At 32.1% G+C, this 15,154-nt stretch overlaps 2 protein-coding genes across 6 annotated transcripts in view; one reads left to right on the top strand and one right to left on the bottom strand.

The window, feature by feature from the left end:
* The window catches only part of RUNX2 (RUNX family transcription factor 2), a 207,271-nt gene extending 196,235 nt beyond the window's left edge, over window positions 1-11,036 (bottom strand). The window contains exons 1-2 of one of the 4 annotated variants that reach the window (XM_040983478.1): window positions 10,867-11,036; window positions 10,578-10,701 (exon numbers count right to left, since the gene is read on the bottom strand). In XM_040983478.1, coding sequence (XP_040839412.1) covers window positions 10,578-10,701; window positions 10,867-10,950 — 208 coding nt within the window. In that variant the 5' untranslated portion in view covers window positions 10,951-11,036. Of the gene's footprint in view, window positions 1-10,577 lie in introns of all 4 variants that reach the window. The other 3 variants (XM_040983476.1, XM_040983479.1, XM_040983477.1) reach the window with 3 other exon arrangements.
* SUPT3H (SPT3 homolog, SAGA and STAGA complex component) overlaps window positions 1-15,154 on the top strand; it is a 376,225-nt gene that overhangs the window by 34,738 nt on the left and 326,333 nt on the right. The window lies entirely within an intron of this gene.

Here is a 15,154-nt window from a genome sequence, read left to right as displayed (position 1 = left end):
TTGACTAAAATGTGATCATATATTTTAATGATTATATTAGAGTACAGATTATTTTATTCAGTAAGGACTTAACTTCAAATCGATCCTTTTTAAAAAAATATGAATCAGATTAGTAAAAATGTACGTGTTCTCATTCCTCATGATTTTTATTCTTTAAAAATGATTTATTTCAGACGTGAGAGACATCCCCATCTGCTGGTTCACTTCCCCCCATGCCCACAATGGCCAGGAGCAATTAGGGAGCTAAGAAGTTAGTTAAGCCACATCATCCATTTGGGTAGCAGGAATCCAATTGTTTGAGCAATGACATGTCCCAAAATCTGCATTAGCAGGAACCTATTGTCAGGAATGGGAGCTGAACTCAAACCTACTTAAATCCAAGACTAGGCTCAGTTGTCCTAACCAGTGCCCATCTTCCACCTTTATACATAAAAAAAACAAAATTATTTGAAGGACAGAGTGATACAGTGAGTAATTTTTAAATTATATTTCCATATTGCTACCTTTTGTGTTAGCCTGCTTAATTAATACATATCTCATGAAATGGTTTATAATATTTTGTATTCAGAACAGGAATAGAGTGAGGTACACAAAGTACCTAGGATACAAAATATAGGGAGGCTGTGACTTTGAAGGTTGTACGAGAGTGAATACCTCTTTGAATTGTACTTTACACCCTAACTTGTCATAGATCTGGCCTTGAGATGCAGGCTATACATGCATCATTTTGATTATCATTTAGTGTAATCTCATGCATGTTGAGATGTTCTGTTAAAAATGGGAAGATGAAAATAATGTATCCCAAGTTTCTATTAGCAAGGTAAAAGCTGTTAACTACTTGAGTTGAGAGTGTTGTGCTTTTATCTTGCACATTAATTGTTAGAGCTTCCGATGTTTTAATTGAGTGGAATCTTGTCAGAAACAGAAGTTTGTCAGTTATTTTACCTATTGGCAGCTACCTAAAATCAGTGCTCTTGGAAGTATCATAAGCTTCCTAATTTGCAATATAGTGCTGTCATCTCTAAATTTAATTTTAAAAAGGATTTATTTATTTTTATTGGAAAGATAGATTTACAGAGAGACAGAGGAGGAGAGACCAATCTTCCATCTACTGGTTCACTCCCTAAATGGCTGCAATTGGCAGGAGCTGAGCCAATCCAAAGCCAGGAGCTTCTTCCGTGTCTTTCATGTGGGTACAGGATCCTAAGGTTTTGGACAATCCTTTGCTGCTTTCCCAGGCCATAAGCAGGGAGCTGGATGGGAAATGAAGCAACTGGGACAGGAACTGGTACCCGTATGGGATGCCGGCACTTGTAGGTGGGAGCTTCTTCATATGAGCCATCATGCCTGCCCCATTTCTTAATTTAAACATACTTTTATGTGCTTCCTGAAGTAATAAGCAGCGATTCTAGTTTTTCCATGTTTTCTACTTTTTAAAAATTAATTTAGAATTTGGAATTTGGGATTTTGAATGCTACATCTGGAAATGCTTAAAAATTGTTTACCATTTTTTAAGAGAACTGTCTGCAGTGAAAGTACAACTTTAGAGGTGAGAGTACAAGTTAGTGAGTGATGACCCATAATATGTAGGAAGCATAATATTGTGTATTATGAATTATAATTTGGCAAATATACCTAATGAAGGCATTAGTTGCTGAAGTTTTCTCTGAAGTATCACTTGCAGAAAGCTAGAGAGATAGGCTATACAGAATTTTCTCAGTTTCAGAATGTAAACTAGAGTACAGCTTGGTTTTTTCAGTAAGGACTAAATTCTTTAAGTTTGATATGTGTGTGTGTTCCAGGATTAATGTATAATTAGAGGAAGAAAGGAACATTTAGAATCTGTTAAAATCTGTAGGTGTGACATCATTGTCAGGAAAGGAGCTTTATTTCCTTAAGTTAGATTTTATTTAAATGGGTTTTTTTTTTCTCTAAAATACATTTTTATTTCTGCTTAGAGCAGTGCCAAAGCTGTGTGTTCACAAATAAAGTTTTGAATATTTAGTTCTATTGATAGTGTTTAAAATAAACAAAAATAAACCCATAACAACCCTGGGTGGAAGGGTGTCTCGATTTGTTTTTAGCTTTCTTTTTCATGGCTTTTCAGAAGTGTATCGTATTATAAATACATTCAAAATGTTTTGCTCTGAGGATATGTAGCATTCCTATAAAGGTTAAATCAATAAAAATGATTTGGACACATTCCTAAGCATGGCTGGAACAGGTAGCCCGTTGTTTTAGGTACCCTTGAGTTTCTGGAGCAGATCATTACGGCGTAGTAAAGAAACTCACTAAAAGTTGCTTTCTATGCATCAGCTTAAAAAAAAAAAAAAGATTTTCTAGCCTTCTTGAAGTGAAAACTCTTAAAGTATCCCTGAATATACTGATTTGATTATGTTTTTAAAATGTAGTTACAGTTTTGGTGCTGCTTTTTTATTTTTGCTTCGAATGCTGAAGATACTCCGTAATTGATAAGGAAGAGGTATGTACAGGAAAAATGTTACCGGCAAACCTTTTCCACAAATGTAGAATAAATGGCAGGGTTATGATTGAAGAAACTGTCACATGTTATTATAATCATAAAAATAGGAATTAGTTGTAATTATTTTTGGTCATGCCAGTTCAGAATAAAATTTTTTAGTTGCTGGGATGTTGGCCTGTTCTTTTGAGCAGTTCAAAAGCAAAGCTTTAATTTGAGCTTTTATTTTTAAAAGCCACATTGTGATCTCCTGTACTCAGGGTTTGCTTCCTATCATGTTACTGTTGGTAGGTAATTTTGTACATTAGTTTTAATTTTTCTTGTTTATTTCATATGTTGGATATGCACATTTTCAGATCACACTATCCATGGCTGCTTTTTGAAAACTTGTCAGTTTATAATAATGAGTAAGGCATTTTTATTAACTTAATTCTTCAAACAGCATTGAATTCACCAAATGTTTTTGGGTGAAAATGTAGGAAATTAACAATGTATTTCAATAAAGAAGATGTTGAACAAAGGTAGAAAATTTGGTGATATGTACTGATGTCGTTCCATTGCAGAAAATCTGTTCGTATTTTTCAATATATAATATATAATCACTTTGCAAATAAACTGAAAAACACCATATGTTATTTGTTGGAGCACATAATTTGATTTAGTTAGATAAAAAAAATGCTGCAGCTATGTCTCAGTAGAAATTTTGACATATATGCAGAAATTTAGCCATTTAATAAATGAATTATTGATTTAAGCCAAATTATTTTACTTATTTAAAAATAGCAGAATACGTTTGATTTATTTGTGTGTTGGTAAACTCAGAATGTTTGTGTCTTGAGAAATTCAGAAATAAAAAAAAATAAGCCTAATGTAGTACAGCTCTATTTTCTTTCTGAGTTCTTGGGACTATATAATTCTCCATGTCATGTTAATATACTAAAATATTCTGCAGTGTGTTTATGTTTGTTATAACGGGAATATATTTTCCATATTTATGATATGTGATAACACTTAAAGTGTATATCATTGATGAAACATTTTAAGAATGTTAAGTTTTCTTCCTTATTTACAGAGTATATGTGTGTATGTATGTGTCAGTGTGAAAATGTGAATAATTCTGTGAGCACAGTGAAGTCTACAATGTGAAAAACATGTTTCTGTGTAACAAGAAGATTGAATTAATGATCCAGCTTTGAATTACATTGACTTTCATGTTAATATTGCCTTACAGTTGTACCGTATCACAACATCTTTGTGAATAGTATTTACTTTATGGAGTATGTTCTTAGTGACTTGACTTTTTGTGTTGAACCTTGTATTTGTAAGAGCAGGAGCAGTTGTTTTTATATTACATCAAAAGCTGAATTACTTAAAGCTTTTCAAATTTCAAAGATGTAAATTGATTTTACCAGATTATCTTTTAGAGCTGGTTATCACCACCTAATGTTTGGAGGTTACTGTCTTGATGGAATTTTGCTGGTAGACCGCTTGTCAAATCCTCTTAATATTTTTGGTTTGGATGTTTGAATCTTACAGTGTGAAATGTTTATTTACAGTTGTCAGTTTCAGGAAAAACACAGTGATTGCTATAAAGTGAATTAGCAATGTGAAGAAAATTTCCTTAATTGATATTGTGTACTATTTTGCAGGTATCTGTACTCTTAATAGAAATTTATAAAATAGGAATTCAATTTTCGTAGAAAATAAATTTTTAAAATTGATTTGCTTACAAAAGTGTTTGTAATCAATTATTATGAATTTAAAGTGTCTATATCCTGTGTCTTGATAGTCTTGCACATAGTTTTTGATTCAAATATTAAATCAGCAATATGGCATGTTATTGCATAATGAAATAAGACAAATGTGATTCTTTTGTTTTTTGCTTCAAAAGGAATTCACGTTGAACTAATTGTTTAGAATAATTTTTAATTATTTACTAGAATTTCTGATGCCTTTTAACTTAAAGGTTGCCCCAGAAGCTTGAAATCTTCATGGGCAGTAGTTAAATACAGAGATTTTTTAAAAAAATTAATTATAATAATTGAAACCTACAAGATAAAAACCCAGTGTTTTAATTGTTTACTCAAGTTACTTGGGCAATAATTAAGTAATATGTAGAAAACATGCCTGATTTGATATATGTCAGATTTGTTCCTCAGGTAATATCTGTAAGTACTATCTGTTAGATTATGTTCTTATTTATCCTTGTAAATTGTAATGATTTGTATAATGTCAGTTCTTAGTTGGTATCATTCAAGATTATAGCTATGAAGTATCTTTGGGATTTATAAGTATTGTATTAATTCTTTCAGTTTTGACTTTTCCTAGTAAATGTCTAGTCTTTGTTATTGGTTTCATTGGTTGACCTTTCTTTATTAACATACATGCAAATAAATAGTTATAGTTGACTAGTTACAAATGGTGCTTAAGTAATTTACAGTGTTTTCCTGGTTTGCAATCATCATATCAAGGTTTGTAGTCATTGTTGTGTATTTGTACTCATGTAAAGAATTGTATGCTGTATATTAAGATTTTTAGCCAGATTGATAACTGCCAAGAATTAAAGTTAATTAAATGTATGTTATAGATACTTTGTTTTTATATGAAAATATATCCAAATACATGTAAGTTTCCATGGAATATGCACATCATTCCAATTTTTCTAAAAATGGAATATACATATACAAGCATATATGTTGAAAGCGTTATTGATGACTATTATAGTGAGTTAACTAGCATTTTTCTTTTTCTAGTAGATGCTATTAATGCAAAATAAAATTCAGTGTATTTGAGAAACAGTAAAATTAATTGATTTGACTTAGTGATAAGAAGCATTTGTCTTGCATAGAATGTTTAGCTTTTTTAGAAATATCACTCATCAAATGTAACTATATAATTTTTGAAGAGAAATGATAGTAGAAATAGTGAAGATAAAATCTTTAAACTAGCTGCTAAAATGCACATCTTCCTGAGAAAACTGTTTGGCAAATTTTCAAACATTAAGATAATAAATACTAAACATTATTGAAAATTTCACTTACTTACTATGTCTGTGTGGTGAAGGATTCCGTGTTTTGTGGGACACTGGCTTAAAAGATGAAAATCATTTAACCAAGGCAAACTCACGTTTATCCTTTCACTAGAGGCAAAATTCACACCTGGTGTACTTTTTGGCGGTGTGCTTTTTGGCTCTTGGGTATATTTTTAAATATTAACAATATAGAACATTTGTAGGAAGTACAGGAATTACATTTTTTTCAATATATTAAATGATTGTGTAACAACTAGCCTTTCAGTGACTTTAAATTCTGTAACCCTTCTTATTTGGAGGTTTTTCCACATCCTGTTAGATAATACACTTTGTATTTGTTGATAGGAGAAGGTATCTGTGAAAAAGTATGCTTCAGAAATAATAACAAAAAAACCTAAAACATTTGACAAAGTGTTGTGTGTATCCGTTCAGTGCTGTCCAAAGCTTTGAATCTTGCGACCTTAATAAAAAGTGTTAGAAGTAAGAAATGGCTGAGAATCGTACACAAATTGAAGATATTTTATACAATGCAATAAGGCAGTGTTTAGTCTCAGTTGTATGTTACACAGGTCTTAAAGTTATTTGGGAATGTATGGCTTGTTGTGTGTGTACTTGTGTTAAGTTGACAAAAGCTTGTGGTTAATTGTGGTTAAAATAGTAGGGAAACTGCCTTTGAATAGAATGCAGAGTTTTGAATTATAATGCATTCATCAAAATACAAAACCAGTGAATCCTGCAATCTTTTTCAATTGCAAGAAATTGTATTAAGGTATATAATTTTGCTCTATGATATTGCCTTTTCTTAAAATTTGTCTCAAAACATTAAATATTTCAGATTTGATGAATTTATACATACCTTAGAGTATTTTACCTTTGGAAAATATAAGGTTATCCTTAATATGGGAGCTTAATGACAATTCTCTATTTTTGGGTGGGATTTTATTCTCAGAGCAAACTACAGAGTTATTGGCATAGGAGAGAAAAAACTGCATTAAGGTAATTTATTAGAAAGTCTGTGCTTAAATTATCATTTGTTTTAGTACCCATTTAATAATAAGCGTGCCATGATAAATGGTTAAAAAAGTTATGGTTTGTCACAATTATAAATTTAGTTCTAGCAAGGAGGACTTTTTTTTTTTTTTGCTGTTGAATTGGTGCTAGTTTGTCTATTTGGCCACACATATAATATTTTTAGGGAGACATGTAGGAGTTGACTGTTCCAGTGAACGCTTTTTACAAAAATACCTCTAAAGATTTGTGTTAGGTAATGGTATTTGTGGTCTGAATGTTTTTGATGAGCTTTCGTATGATTTCACTATTGACTTGCAGTTTCATATCTTTTTATCCTGTAACACGTGTGAGAACAGCATTGAAGGCTTGTATTTGTAGTTTTTGGAAAGGAATTTAAGATGGTGCCTGTTTTCCCATCAGTTTTCAAGTATGCACGGGTGCATCATTAATCATAGGAAATGCAAAAATAAATGATCCAGTCCCATTGGATTTTTTAATATGAACACTCACCTTTTCGTTTTTTATATATATGTATGTATATATATATATATATACAGTTGAGGTATTTAGGTAACCCCTAACCTTTTGCTTCAACAAAGAAGTACAGTATAAAAATATTACCACACTTTTCATGTGAGCAGTTCTTGAGAGGGGGGAAGAAAAGCCCTCTAGATGAATATTCGTTGAAAAAAAAAGTTGTGATACAGAATGTCTTAACTCAGCCCCAATACAGTACTTGAGGACCACCAGTGTGTAAAATTGAAAGCACATGATTTTTGAAGCACCAGAAAAGGTTTGTAATTGATTAGCGCTGCTGGAAAGTATTGAAGTACAGTGAATTTTGATTTGTGAATGGTTCTATTCAATAAAGATTAATTTTGTGTTTTTGATAAAATCTTAGTGCCTTCGATGAGTTAGCTGCCCCTATCCTACCGCCTGCTGTTTATTTAACCATCAAATATTTCAGTGTTCTTTTAACAAACTGGAACATTTCTATCTTACTGAATTTAACTTTAGCATGACTGATTTAAACAAGTCAGACTATCAATGATTAGCTTTCAGGATGTAATTGAATAAATAGATTAATTTTTTTGTTCTTTAAAAACTAAAATACACATTAATGTAATCATGTATATTTCATGCTTTTCTTATAATTTAGGCACTATTAGGAGGGTCACACAGACTATGATCTTTTCTTGATTTCTTAATTTTTACATTTCAAAACATTTAAAAAACTACAGGAAGTATTTAACAAATCTTCATGTAAAATTAAAATTAGTAATAACTTAAAATAATTTATAAGTGTTTGGGAATCATGTTGATGTTTCTAGCTTTAAGGTGATCTATGTTTTTTAGGGCTTTGGAATTTAGCTCTTGTTTTAAAGGCAAGTTACAAAACTTTGGCACTATTAAATTTTGAAACTGTTATTGACATAGGCTGCATCTATTGCTTTGGATATCATGTTCCGGAATTGTGTTCAGTTAGTTCCTGTGGTCAGTTACAAAGAGTGTGTGAAGAAGTTTAATTTGTTTGCTGATCTATTTTCTTAAGTTCATGAATCACATCTATCATTTCTGGCAGGCTGTATTAGAAATAATGAACAGAATTTGAATAGCACAGATTGAAAATTGTTTAATTAAAAGTAGAGTATAATGAGATCAACATTTAGAATCTCTCTCACACACACACACACACACACACACTCACGCACACAGACATGCTTTCACTCTTCTTTGGGGAGAAGCATTTGGTCAGCATGTGCTTTGTCCCTCATCTTGAAAGGGTTATACTATTTTTTAGCTATTTTATAAAATCAGGGCATATACCCAGGACATATCTTGAAATGGTTAATGATAATCATTAAATAAATAGGAATATGAAGCCCGGAGTGAGGTTTTAGACTTCAAATAGATTATAGAATGTGGAAATGTTTGCAGTGTGATCATATTCTGTAGAGAATGTCCACACTCATCTGTAATTAGGGTTAGTAGGTTCATGCTATGTTTTCTATCTATGGTGTAAGGTACATTTTCTTTCTCTTTCTTTTCTCCCTTCCTTCCTTCCTCCCTGCCTGCCTGCCTGCCTGCCTTCCTTCTTTCTTTCCTTCCTTCCTTCCTTCCTTCCTTCCTTCCTTCCTTCCTTCCTTCCTTCCTTCCTTCCTTTCTTCCTTCCTTCCTTCCTCCCTTTCCTCCCCTGTAAGTGTGGGAAGGCAAGATTGAGATTTAATTTTTGGAATAGGAAGAATTAGTTGTACTCTTACATATGACATGTAATAGAAGATAATATCTTTTTAGTTTGTTATTATAGCTTGCTAAGCAACTTAAGGTTGTAAGTTGCAGTGTAAAATAAGTTAACAGTGTCACAAAAATTTACAATTTCTAGTGTGAAGCAATAGGGAGCATTTTCACATTTTCTTTGTAACAGCCTTACTTCTAAGCTGAAGTATTCTTTGAAATTTGTTCCTGGTCTGCTTAGAAACATTTTTTTTTTAAAAAATGAGATTTTTCTAGAAGTGCAACTTTACTGCCTCATTTGTCCATTTTAAGTAATGCCTCCATATAACAATATTTTTAGACATTTTTTATTTCTCCCGAATAGTAAGAACAAAAATTCACAAGTATTACATATTATTATTAGTGGGCTATAATGAAGTCTAGTTATATTTTTATTCTGCCTCCTTAATACATGATTTTTTGAGTAATGCCTAATACTCACTATTACATTTAAAATATTTTATGATTGTTAAATTACATGTATTATAACTGAGGGGGCCTACTTACAGCATTTTTGGTAAAATACGAAGTACATGTCTTCATCTTGTAAGAGAACCTATTTTCTCCCTGTCAGGTTTAATTATTTCCCTTTAATCTCAGCTGGGACTGATCCTCTAGTAGTGGCCAGTCACAGTGTGTGAAGTAGGAGGAGGAAAGAAAATTCCAATTGTTAGTTGAAAATTACAAAGTCAAATTAGTACAGGTATACGCAGCAAAAGGATTTAATTTAAATGAAAACAGGAACATTTGAAAACATAAACTTTAAGTTTGAACATGTTGGAGATCATAGAGAATCCTGTGAGTGTTTAGATGTTTTGTTGTACTATGCAAACTGATGAATTTGAGGTCATTTATGTATCTGTAGCAACATTTAACTTGGAATTAAATATGAAGGGACTATATTATGCCTGTTTTATTTTGAAGTCCAGCATGAGTTAATAGGTAAAGCTCTTTTAAGTCATGCCGACTATCCTAATGGAGCTTTATCTTTCATAAGGTTTATGTTTTGTGGCAGGTCAAAGAATGATTAAAACAATCAGTTATTTCAGTGCGTGCTGTATATTTATAGCAAGTTCTGTGTATGAATAATACAGTATTAATTCAATTAAGATTATATAATGAACAGCAATTCCAGATAAATTTTACAATTCTGTGAACTTATTATCCTATGTTATTGTAAAGATTCTTTTGAAACTGGCTATGAGATCATATTTATATGACTTTGTTTAGAAACAAACTTATGTAGTTATGCACATTAAAAGTTTACATGAATTTTAAAAAATTGAGCTTGTTAAAATATGAACTGTATTGTAAGTTTATTTCTCTGTTATACATGGTAGACCATAATACTGATATAATTATGTGGTCTGTTATTTTGAAAATTACTTCCTTTTTGAAGTTTGCTCAAATATTGGGAGCTGCCGGAGTCGATAATTTATGATTTTTTGATTAATCTAGGGTCTAATTTTATTCTAGTAAATACTAATGAGACTATTAAACTATTTCTCTTACTGTTCTAGCATCCTGATTTCTGTAACTGTAGAAAACATGTTGATTAATGCAGAATAACTTAAGTTTGTCTATTTGAAGTCATTACTCTGAGAATTAGTTGTTACACATACCAAATGCAAATATGAACAGCAATTTCACTTTTAGTGCAACAAAATATCATTGTTGTTATGATATTCAACATACTGTTATTTGGAAAAGCTAGCAGCTTAAGAAAAAATTTTTATGTTCAATAGGTTTATATCTTAAAGGATTTTAAAATATAACACTTACCCCAAAAGAAGTTTTGCTGACATGGTGTCACTGTGCTGAAGAGGCTGTTTGATGCCATAGTCCCTCCTTTTTTTTTCAGATAGAACTTGTACCCTCTCTTGTAAATACTGCTTGCAGCCTTAAACTGAAAATACAAACCATACCCAAACTTTGTTTTAGTTTTACAGTATGTCTGGAGTACATAGACTTTATATTTATTTTTTTCTGTCAAGAAATTATGTAGCTGGTAACATGTGAAAAGCAAGGAAACAAAACAAAAAGAGAATGAGCAAATATTTGAAGGACCTACTATTACTGCATAGACTGTGGTTAGAGAGCACTCACTGACTCTGTTGGTCTCGGTGGCTGGTAGTGACCTGCGGAGATTAACCATTTAAAAACCAGAGACTTGCTGTCCTCCTGGAGAAAGTTTGCACCGCACTTGTGGTTCTGTGGTTGTTTGTGAGGCGAATGAAGCATTCACACAATCCAAAAAAGCAAAAGCTTTAAAACTCCTTTTTTTGCAAGCACTATTACTGGAGAGAGAGAATCATGTGGTTTGTGACCTCACAGTACTCAAAGTAAAGTGGGACTGCCTACCACTGTGGCTTTTCCCCCTTGCTCTTGCTTGCTCTCTCTCTCTTTCTCTCTCTCTCTGACAAAAGGCTTGTGGTAAGGCCTTTCCTGGCATCCAGAAGGATATAGCTTTTTAATTTTTGTGACTCATGAGGATTTGGATAGAATACAAATGCTGAAGGAGCCCAAACTCCAGGTTAAGCATTTGTAGAACAGAGCTCTGCAGTTAAGGGCTTTCTTTTCTGCCACCCTCCCCACCTCTTTCCCCCCCTCCCCCTTTTAGTTCATTATTGTGTCTGTGGCAAAGTGAACAAAATTGGCTCAAGAGGCTGTGTGAAATTCTGAACAACAGTGATGATTTACAATAATTTACATCTTTGGATTGTATCACATTCTGGGATCTGCTTCGTATTTGCTTGGTGGCTGGATTCCTTCTGTTTTCCTTTTTCTTGTCTTCTTAAACTTGTGAATCTGTAACTCATTTTAAAAAAAGTTTACCTTTCTTAAGGTCTGGTTGCAAACTGCTTGCTGGACTTGACTGTAATTGGTTGTCATAAAAGTGTTAGTCTGGGGATTCCTTTACAGATTTTAAATCATGTTTGTCAAGCTTGTTATCAGTATTAGCTGTGGGCTCTTAGAACACAGTTGAAATGTAATTGCTATCTTTTATATTAGGCATATATCCTTATCTCGGGTTAGTTTGATGATCTTAAATGAGTGATAAGAATTGTAACATAATTTTCCTTATGATTATAGTTTTGTTATTCAAGGAAATGTGCTTTTTAAAAATAATTCCTCATCGAGTAGCCCAGACATTAGCAGGTTATTATTATTGTTACCAAATCTTACTATAACTTAGATGATTTAGTGTAGGTTTTCTAAATTCAGAGTGGAGTGGGTTAACAGAAACCCTGTTTTTGTGTTTATAATGGAAGCTTTGAAATAAATTGCAAAATGCTGTGTGTAGTAAGGAATAATGCACAGACAGAGTATGTTAGTCGTCTCGATTTGCTAATTCTGATTCAGAAGAAAATTGAAAACATCTTTGGGAAACTATCTCCTTTTTTACCCCTTTGGACATGTATGTATAGAACTCATTTTCCTATTAGGATGATTATATATCATAGACAGTGAATTTTGTATTTATGAATAGAGCTTCCTGTTTTCATCAGTTGGGAACGATGGGGTATTTTTCAACAAAAATTATAAAGGCGAACAGGCCAATTTTCTAGGCATTTTTTGCCATTTATCCACGCCACTCTGAATTTGCATGTTAGGCTTCTTTCTGGTGTGGTAGTCACTAGGAGTGGCATGAAGTAAATGACTGTGATGGTGGGTGGAGACAGTGAATCACAAAAGATTATTTGGGGTATACATTGGTGGAAGGGCTGGGGAAACACTTTGGGAGGATGTTACATCTAAAATATCCTTGTGTGTGTTCTTCCTAGTACGGTTCATTATCTGCTTTTGGTTTATATTAAAGATAACTTTACAAACATGTTTATAAATTGCTGTAAAAGGACTGATCTTTCCAGAATGCTTTGGAATGACATGATTATGATTTTAATCTTTTATTATTCAAGTATCCAGAACTTTTTCAGACTTAACTTTTAGTGGTCAAAAAATACACATTGGTGCTTTATTTTAAGTATGGGTTTATCATGACTTATTGTGTATGCAAGCAAGTTTTACAGTGAAAAGTAAAAGTTTTCATGTACCAGGCAGTTCTTCATAAGAGTTTTTTCTCTTTCATAAATAAAAGTATGCTTGTATGATCCATATCTCTCTCATTATTATCCAAAGTAAATACAAGGAGAGTTTTGCTCATCTAATTTGTGGAATTTCCAAACATAGTTCCATATGCATGTGTGATAGCCGAACCAGGCAGCTGAAAAAGTTTAGGTAGCTGCAAATGGTTTTCTTCTTTTAGGACACGTTTATGGTTTCTGCCTCAGAGTTCCCTGACACATCTTAAAATCCAAACTTTTTGCTGAGTATTACTTCCTTCAGGTTTTAACAATTGTATGGATTTCTGCTCTCCAAATTTACTTCATAGAAATTTGAATAATTTTTTTTTTCAACAGATTGTCTTTTAACTGCTTGTTCTCTTTTTGCAGGTAACTTTCCTGCATGTAATCTTTGGGTCAAGATCATTACTCTTTTGTGTTTGAGTTTAGTACATACTGTTGAATATATCTTTTCTGTCTTGTGTGAGACCCGTGAAATTGTGGCAGGAGAAAAATAGTAAAATCATGTGCCTTAATATTTGTATACCCATTATCTACACATTTTTTTCTCTCTAAATTGAAAATAGATCATCTTTGGAACAAGTATAACTTTGTGGTAAATTGCTGAAAACAGCAGTGATAACTGGTATACATTAGATAACTGGCAGAATGTTTCATTAGAAATGACTAACTGCATGTGATGAAGAGACTGATTTCTGAAAAGCCACTGCAAAGAATGCTCTTGATTATAGATTTATACCCTGCTTATATTCAGAAATGGACACCACAGAGTTTTCTGGTTGTTATTTTGCTTTTGGAAGACCCTTAAAACTTTGTACTTTTTAGGGCTATTTTAATATTTGCTGTGTTTTAGAGACAAGTTTAACATCACTGCATCATTTTGTCTTTAAATGCTATGGAAAAAAATGTAGCTTTGAACCAAATCATTTTGAAAAAAATCAAGAAGTGTCTTACTTCCTCATTATTGTATAGTTAATAACATTTGTCAAGTCTTTAAAGATAGCAACACATTCAGAAAATAATAGCTTAACAATGTTTGAAATGCCAGTCTTCACTGTTATATTTTGAATTTTTATTTTCTCAGATTGCATTTTTATTATTTTTCTTTATCAATATTTTATTCTTTGCATTTTTAAAAGATTGTTTCAGACTTCTGTTTGCTGCTATTTCTTTTCCCTTCAGTTGAGGTAAGAATCTTACAAACTGTGAAATTCCTAATTTGTGTTACAGCATTCAGTGAGGTTTTAGTAAGGCATTTTCTTAATTTATTGTTTCAGCATGATATGTGATTGTTTTTCTAAGTTTTTGGCTAATTTTATTATTTTTCCAATTGATATATTACTTTTTGAAAAACTTTTTGATAACATAATACCAATTGGACTGTATATTACCAACTTAAATTTTAAAAATTAGAGAATATATAGTTTCATATATTAAATTATGTCTGAGATACTCTTTTTTCCTTATTTTAGTGGGTGTGTCTTTGTACACAACTGTGTGCATATATGTCAGTTTGTGTGCATGTGCAGGTATTATTTTGTGTTGGTTTCTGTGATGAGAACATTTCTTTCCTGCATAGTTTGTTTTAATCATGTTAAAACCCAAAGTGGCACCATTTCCTTGTTTGAATGCTCCATTTGGATAATTTTAGTAGCTGTCCGATCAGATTCTATGGAAATTGTATGCTAAAGAAGAAAATACTAAATCAATTTCAATCTCTTCCTTTTCTCTTCTCCTTCCCTCTTTCCTGTCTTCCTTGGGCTTCTTTGATTTTTCTTTCCCTGTTTTGATGTTTCTGTGCAGTCTCAAAGTAAATTTTTAAGGTTGTGGTAGTGGATATTGACATTCATCTTCTCCATAAAGACCTAGTAGATTTGAACCTCTTAACTTTCATTGCAGATTGTTAGATCATGATATATTGTATCTCATTTGTTAGTCTTGGCATCTGATTACAGATTTCCCTTCTTGCAATTTCTTTAATTCAGAGTTCCTTGAATTCTTCCTTTGTGTTAATTTACTTTAACACATGTTTCGTATGACAACATTTTATGAACGTGACTTTGTTTATTTTTGATTATTCTTTGAAGTATGAAGTGATCCATACTTGCTTAATGTAACTGTGTAAATCTTTTTTTTCTTATAATTATTAGAATAATTCATCTTGTACTGCTGTCATTTTTGTAGGAATAAGAAAAAGGCGAGAACTTGCAGAAAATATGGGAAAAATGCTCATATGACAGCTGAGGATGTGGCTGGAGTAAAGCAGGAAACTAC

The sequence above is a fragment of the Ochotona curzoniae genome, unplaced genomic scaffold (assembly GCF_017591425.1).
Source record: "Ochotona curzoniae isolate NIBS_2020 unplaced genomic scaffold, NIBS_Ocur_1.0 contig_3819, whole genome shotgun sequence".
Classification (NCBI taxonomy): domain Eukaryota; kingdom Metazoa; phylum Chordata; class Mammalia; order Lagomorpha; family Ochotonidae; genus Ochotona; species Ochotona curzoniae.
This window is presented reverse-complemented; position numbering and strand designations above follow the sequence as displayed.